This window comes from Barbus barbus (genome assembly GCF_936440315.1).
Source record: "Barbus barbus genome assembly, chromosome: 24".
Lineage (NCBI taxonomy): Eukaryota > Metazoa > Chordata > Actinopteri > Cypriniformes > Cyprinidae > Barbus > Barbus barbus.
Window position 1 is genome coordinate 8,720,547 of NC_136752.1, and position 7,879 is coordinate 8,728,425.

The 7,879-nt window shown below is 37.7% G+C and overlaps 1 protein-coding gene across 1 annotated transcript; it reads left to right on the forward strand.

Moving 5' to 3' along the window:
* Window positions 1-2,794: 2,794 nt before the first annotated feature.
* On the forward strand, window positions 2,795-4,746 carry LOC306843788 (alpha-1-antitrypsin homolog). Its single transcript, XM_079375460.1, has 5 exons — window positions 2,795-2,851; window positions 2,991-3,671; window positions 3,773-4,043; window positions 4,200-4,347; window positions 4,456-4,746. The coding sequence occupies exons 1-5, from the start codon at window positions 2,818-2,820 to the stop codon at window positions 4,642-4,644; spliced, it is 1,323 nt and encodes a 440-aa protein (XP_079231586.1). The 5' UTR covers window positions 2,795-2,817; the 3' UTR covers window positions 4,645-4,746.
* The last annotated feature ends 3,133 nt before the right edge of the window (window positions 4,747-7,879 follow it).

Below are 7,879 nucleotides of genomic sequence, written 5' to 3' on the forward strand. Positions count from 1 at the left end.
CCTAAACCTTAGAGATAGTGTTGACAAAAGCAGATGTGAGATGAAAACACATCTGATGAAGCTAATATGCCACTTTCGCTTGCTTTTGCAAGCTCTTTCTGCACTCTCAAGTGCAATGCTGAATCAGGTGAGCTACCAAGCAAGTTTACTAAAAGTCATACATATGGAGCAGATTATGTGATGCAAAAGTCACTGTATTAGTTTACAAATCATGAATTATGATAAAAGTGTTGTATTTTTCATATTTTTATTCCTTGGTATTGTGCCAGGTATAAAAGTTGTTGCAACTGTACTGTCTCTAGTGTTCATTTTAATTGGAAACTGCAGTGAATTGTGTGTCTAGGGATGTTTTTGGAATAAAAAAAAAGCAAAACAAAACAATGTAGGTAGAGGCACATGTTTCTAGCCTAGGTTGGTATATTTTCATAAGTACAGTAATTCATTCCAGTTCAAATAGAAATTGTTCAGTTATTTTGAACATGAAACGCAGGTGCATCTACACCACTTTTTGTGCATAAACTTTGAAAAACATTTTTTTGCTTAAATGCACATGCTTAAATCAATAAATATACAGCCAAATAAAACCAAGTCACTGTCATGGTATTTGTAGGAAAACAGAATGAGTCATTCAAACAGTAGAAAGACAGTAAATGTTTTAGATGGGTGAAGGGGTGGTTGTGGATGTGAACTTCAATCAGGATGTTGCATAACACTATGATACTCTATGAAGTTGATATACACACGATGTCCAGTGAACTGACTCTCCATGGCTAAACCTGCGTACTTTGATCTGATCTCTCTATGTATGTGTAAGCATGCAGTACAGTTGGGTCTAAAAGTATAAAACCACATTGAAAACCTGTTATTCAACAAACAAATAGAAGATAATATAAGAAAGAATATAATTACTCCACATACACATTACTGAGAACATTGGACATACATATTGAGAACATATATGATCCAGGAAAATGTATGTAATGTGAGCATGATGAGACTAACTTTGTCTTGTAAATTGTATAGTATACCAAAAAGGACATAATTAAAATAGAATCTAAGAGAAGTTCATATAAATGGTCTGAAGCTACACAATTTATAAAAAAACAATTAAATGTGATTGTGGGTTGAGTAAAATATCTAAATTAGCAAACATAGACGTCAATTAGTTGAATAATCTATACTTTATTATATATTATATGATATGTAGTGCATTCACAACGTATTCAGTCAGACCACATCAATATGCATTCCACAACCCATAGTTTGCCGACTGCAGTAAACCCTATGTAAAGAAGAATAAAATAAACTTGACAGGGTTTGACTTGACAAAATTCACATCAAATAAATGTTATGATATAAATGAATAAGCGCTATTCATAGGCCATTTATCAAATAAGAAAGCTGATCACATTAATTATGTGAACGCCATGTAAAAGTTCAGATTTCTTTGCTTCGATTGAAGCACAAGATACTGTTTGGATCATACTCAAATCATGCTGTATAATCTCCATGATCATCAGGTTTTAACAAACTTGAGGAGTTGGGTTGGAAGTTTATGCAGCATGAGTGTATGGAAGCCTTATCATGATATTTTGTCATGATCAAGTCCTCGACATTTACACTGCCATCCGACTTGGGGGACAGAAACATCTGCATTACAGAATAATGTTTGGCAATTGTTCACCAGATAAATGGTGAGTGACATAGTTGTTCTTCATGTGACAAAAGTTGTGAAAACAAGAAAAACAAGACTGAAAAGAGCTTTGCCTCTTACAGCCTATATACAATATTAGGAAATCCATAAATTCTCACTCTGTTATGATGATAATATAATTTGGGAAGAAGGAAGGAAGAAAAAGAAAGAAAAACTTTCTAAAACCAATGGTCTTAGACGTTTGGAACCCACTGTATATTTCAATCTAATCCAGTTTAGAAGGAGCTATCTTAAGCCAGACATTCTGTTTGTGGCCAATTGCAGCTCTGCAAACAACAAGCTCAAGAAGCTTCATTCTGAATTCAACTGTTGTAAACATGCCAATAAAATGGAGAGAAAGTGACATTGCGCACTGTCTAAAACATTGATTTCTTTTCTCCCTTTGACAGGTTTGCAGAGATCCGACTCCCAGAGTTTGCTTTGGAAAAATAACAAAAAGCATATACTTTAGAGACCCGCTTAAGAGGCATGATGTTTTCTATATGTTCTCCAGTTGTACATATCCCTTGAAGAAGAATGATCGGGTGTTGTCTTATGTGAGGGTATTAATTTGAATCACCCTACACTACAAAGATAGACATCTTGCACAGTGCATTGGCATCTACATAAATAAAGATGAATAAATAAATATTTACTGAGTCAGCAGAATGGTTAATGTTACCAACACAGCATGCTAAAATGAATGCTAAAAATGTGACTGCGAATTTTGTGTGTTGGTATTTATTTGATCATGAAGGAAAGCAAGAAAGAAAGAAAGTAAGAAAGAAAGAAAGAAAGAAATACACAACCACAGTCTTTTAAGATGTGAAGGCCTTTTTGATCAACAGTTTGAGAAGTAGACAGTCATATCAATATATTGGTGATTGACAAGATTTTTCTATCTAAATCCCATCAACCATCGTTGACACACAATTTAAGTATTGAAAACCCATGACACTGAAGTCCAAAACTATGTTGCATCACTGAATGTAGAGCAACAGCTAATCATGAGCGATTGTGTTCACAGAACGGGGGGGGGGGGGGGGGGGGGGGGGTGTAAACGGGTTAATGTTTAAAGATTTTACTCAGCTGATGTCTGAAGGACTATAAATTGACTCCACTCCATGCAAACAGTCTCCTGTCAAGAGGACTTTGATGGTAAGTGACAATAATTGTTTCACCAGAAGTGGTGTGATTGTAACTGAATTAGACCTAGAAATAGTGAAATAGCAGCTGTGTGAAATGCAAAAGCTAAGATTTGTGTTAAGATTCTGTACCCTTTGGTCATAAAACACAGGTGAAAAAATGTGGGGAAAGATGTATTACAGTGCGATTGCTGCCCTGCTGGTAGCAACGGCCTGGGCTGCACCCCATGAAGGCCACGACCACGGCGGCCACACAGCTGAGCACCACCACCATTTCCACCACGGGAAGGACGAACCTCACCCCAGCCACGATGGGAACGATGCCTGCCACCTGCTTGCTCCACACAATGCTGACTTCGCCTTCTCTCTCTACAAGAAACTTGCGTTCCATCCCGATGCCCAGGGCAAGAACATTTTCTTCTCCCCAGTCGGTATCTCAATGGCTTTGAGCATGCTGGCTGTAGGTGCCAAGGGCAGCACTCTTTCACAAATATACAGCAGTCTGGGTTACAGCGAGTTGCAGGCTCAGCAGGTCAATGAGGGTTATGAGCACTTGATCCACATGCTTAGCCACAGTCAGGACGCCATGCAGCTGGAGGCAGGCGCTGGTGTGGCCATCAGAGAAGGCTTCAAAGTGGTTGACCAGTTCCTAAAGGATGTTCAGCACTACTACAGCAGCGAAGCCTTCAGCGTTGACTTCTCCAAGCCTGACATTGCTGCAGAAGAGATTAACAAGTTCATCGCCAAGAAAACCAATGACAAGATTACCGACATGGTGAAGGACCTGTCCCCCGATATGGTGATGATGCTGATTAACTATATGTACTTCAGAGGTACTAAATCAATTTTCTTTCGTTTAATGATATTCATGTAATGACAATTCGAGAAGGCTTGATTGACACTGACCTGAAGTTCTTGCATTTTGCCCTGATAGGGAAGTGGGATAAGCCATTTGATGCACAACTGACCCACAAAGCTGACTTCAAAGTTGACAACGACACCACCGTGCAAGTTGACATGATGAAAAGAACCGGCCGCTATGACATCTATCAAGACCCTGCCAACCAAACTACAGTCATGATGGTGCCATACAAAGGCAATACTTCCATGATGATCGTTCTTCCTGATGAAGGGAAGATGAAGGAGGTTGAAGAATACATCTGCAGGCACCATCTTAAGACCTGGCATGATAAACTCTTCAGAAGGTAATACTGGTGACACCTTCAGATTTAAATCCATGTATTAGTTGACCTCTGACCTGATGGTTGATTGTTGTTTAGTTGCACAGAATTTGGGGAATTTAAAAATGACCCATGTACCATCGTATCTGATACAACAAATTTGACTTTTTTGCCCTTCAGCTCTGTGGACCTGTTCATGCCCAAGTTCTCCATCTCTGCAACATCCAAACTGGATGACATTCTGAAGGAGATGGGAGTGACTGATGCATTCAGTGACACAGCAGATTTCTCTGGGATGACAGAAGAGGTCAAAGTCAAGGTGTCAAAGGTACGTGTGGACTTGTTTCTACCACTTGTAGCAACACCGATGGTTGCTAGACCTAAAGATTCTGAAAACTCCACTAAGTGATGTTAACATGTTGAACCCAATCTCCAGGTTGTCCATCAGGCAGTCATCAGTGTGGATGAGAAGGGCACAGAGGCAGCGGCTGCAACCACGATAGAGATTATGCCTATGTCCCTGCCAGACAGTGTGATGCTCAACCGACCTTTCTTGGTACTGATTGTGGAGGACACCACCAAGAGCATACTCTTCATGGGCAAGATAACCAATCCTACAGAGTGAGGTCCAACTCCAAACAGAAATTGATGCTGCTCTGCATAAGGCTGCCAATCTTTATGTAGATCTCATTGTATACGGCAATAAATTGATTTTATTCTAATTAAATGAGTCATCATTAAAAACAACTGCACAATATATGATTTTTTTATACTGATTTCAACATAATGTGGTCTTGAAAAACATACATTTTCAGTTAATTTTTTTAGAAATGTATCTAATTTAGCAGGGATTTTAATACAAATTCATTTAGAGTAGACTTCAACTCTTATAACAAAGGTTTGAGTGTCTCAGTGGTGGTAGTAACTTCTGTAACACTTTCTGTTGTTGCCTCAATGCTATTTCTCAGTAGTCCTGCAAATCAATAACAGATATTTTGGTTTAGCAGCATTGATCTTTTCCTGTTAGGATTCCTCTAGTCACTTGAACACAGTTGGAAGGCACTGGACTACACAGAATGCAAAGTATGCAGTATGCCGTGACTGGGTTCCATAACTCCAAAACCACTATTGCAAGAATGATTCTAAATTACTTAAATTTCCTTTATTCAAAATTTTTGAACAATCCTAAAACTTTTAAACTGTTTATTCCTAGCTTTTGCTTCCCAGATTTTCAAAGTGGTGTCAGACTTGGACTCCACTGTACATAGAGCTTTGTTGGCTCTCAGTTGTTGTTTGTTTTTGTTTTTTTAGATCAAATGCATTGAGATAAAACAACACCATTAAAAACAACTATTTCTGTCTGAATCTTAAATCTTAAAAGAATAAAAGTGCATAAATAAAGATAATAATACAAATTTGAAAACAAAAATATAAAAACCCAGAAAACAAAACCACTAGGAGGTTGGTAGCAGTTTATGTTTACTTTCAATTGAATGAATTTTTCATTACTAAATCAAAGTAAAAATTTAAATATACAGCTATGTTTTGGGTTGCACAACAGAGGGAAGGATGAGATAACCTCTGGTTCATTCCCCTCACCTCTCTAATCTTTAACCTTATGATAGAGCCCTGCTCCAGGATAGTGCGTTCAATCAATACCATGTCCTTTATAAGTTCAATACAACAGGCTGAGACATGTCTCTTTCTTCTAAGAGATTAAGAGTTCAAATGAATGAAAATGAAATGAAAGCCTTATTGTGGGAGGTATGCAGTCAGGAAATAGATCACATCAGGGTTATACTCATTCCATGATAGCTCTGGCAAAGACTCTTGACAATATGGCAGTTCCTCACATGTTTCTGCTCAAGCCATCATGTGCTTGTGACTTCTTCCGAGGGCAGAATCATGAGTGGTAGTGTGGATAAGGCTGCATTTGTTTTATTCATGCATGCTCACAATGGCAATTAAACAGGCCTAATCAGAGAAACATGAATATGTATCTAACTCTCATGAAAAACCTGCACATATTATGGAAATGATTGGAAATATTTTACTTAAAACTTTTCATCTAATTCCAGTATACAACAAAGAATAGTTTGTGTTCTCAGAGATCATTTAACACTGCGTTTTATGCAGTGATTATTATAATTCAAAACATAAGCTTTTGACTGTGATATTTTTAGACAAAATTAAGCTCTAATATTCTATTTGCTACTTCACTTCATTCCTGTAATGAAGTACCAAATGAACATATGAAGTATTTATATTAAAGGCTATGTGTTAAGCTCAGACCAATTAATTATATTCATTATAACTTGATTATTTATAAAATGGCAAAGCAATTACCAGGATGGAACCAAACAGAGATGGAAATAGCAAATGTTCAGAGACTAAAATCTAAAGGGTGTTAACACAACATTAATTTTGATATTTTTAACCATCATTTGAAATTGTAATAATATCATACTTATTTCTGACTTTTTTATTCAAAAATTAATGTTTTACAGTGAGTCAAACAAAATAATATCACAAAATACCACAATTAATCATATCCATTGCTAAAACTTGCACATATTTGTGCTGTTTTCTCTTCCTGTGTGATTATGTCATCGAATAACTGAAAAGGGAAGTGGTCAAGTATGGTGACCCATACTCAGAATTTAGGCTCTGCATTTAATCCATCCAAGTGTACATACAGTAGTGAACATACACCTGGAGCAGTGGGCGGCCAATGCTGCGGCGCCTGGTTGGGGGTTCAGTGCCTTGCTCAAGGGTCTCACCTCAGTCATGGTATTGAGGGTGGAGAGAGTGTTGGTTAATCACTCCCCCCACCTACAATCCCTGCCGGACCTGAGACTCGAACCAACGACCTTCAGGTTACAAGTCCAACTCTCTATCCATTAGGCCACGACTGCCCTAAAATGGCTAACAACTGAAATTATCATTTTCATTTAGGAGACAATTTTATCCAGAAAGGTTTAATTCGAATTGAGGAATATAACAAGCCATTCGTCTTGGGATTGAGTTTCCCTGTGAGTTTCTTTCATCTTTTGAATACAGAAGATAATGTGGGTAAGCGAACAGTTGATGGTCCCCATTGTCTTTCATAGTAAGGAAAAAATAATATCATGTTAGTCAATAAGGACCATCAACTGTTCCCTTACTCATTCTTAAAACTTGCGGATGAAGAAACACTTAGAATATTTCTTAATAAATTGCGTTTTTTTTTTCATTTTCAAAGTTGAAAAGGCAAAAATGACAACATTCGTTCATAAAAATTTATAAGTTTGATATTTTATCTGATATATTAAGACATATTTAATGTGCACATGAAAATGCACTGCTTTATTTTGAGCACGACTTGCTGGACTATGAACATTGCTTTATTTAGTGTTCCAATGTGCACAAGTGTACTGACAACAAACACCCCCACCTGCAAACACCAACACACACTACTGATATTTGTTTAACTGCATCTACAACTCTAGCCAAGACCTTTAGCCATTAGCATGCTGCGCTATATGCATCCCTCACATTAAAAGCTGCTAAATTAAACAGAAGTTCTCAGCATTGATCCGATTTTTGTCCATTCGCAAGGTGGCACTGTTGACTCTCTCTCCGAATATTAAGTGAAACGCTGTGAGGGAAAGAGAGAGAGAGAGAAAACGAGAGAACACGCTGGTCTCCCAGCACAGCGGATGTTAATTTTCTTTCAGTTGGCTATTGAGCGCCAAGCAAAGCATCCAAGCCTCCCAATTCACTGACCATTTAACACTACTAATGACTTTCATGCTCAGTAAGGCCACACAAAACTGTGCATTCATTTTGAGACAGACCCTCGCCACTAAATCTACAAAATG

What these genes read in the sequence shown, in the direction of transcription:
- LOC306843788 (XM_079375460.1), top strand. Translation starts at nt 2,818, where the DNA reads ATGCAAACAGTCTCCTGTCAAGAGGACTTTGATG. An exon ending in TAACTATATGTACTTCAGAG is followed by an intron (nt 3,672 to 3,772) that starts GTACTAAATCAA and finishes TTGCCCTGATAG; the next exon opens with GGAAGTGGGATAAGCCATTT. An exon ending in TCAAAGTCAAGGTGTCAAAG is followed by an intron (nt 4,348 to 4,455) that starts GTACGTGTGGAC and finishes CCCAATCTCCAG; the next exon opens with GTTGTCCATCAGGCAGTCAT.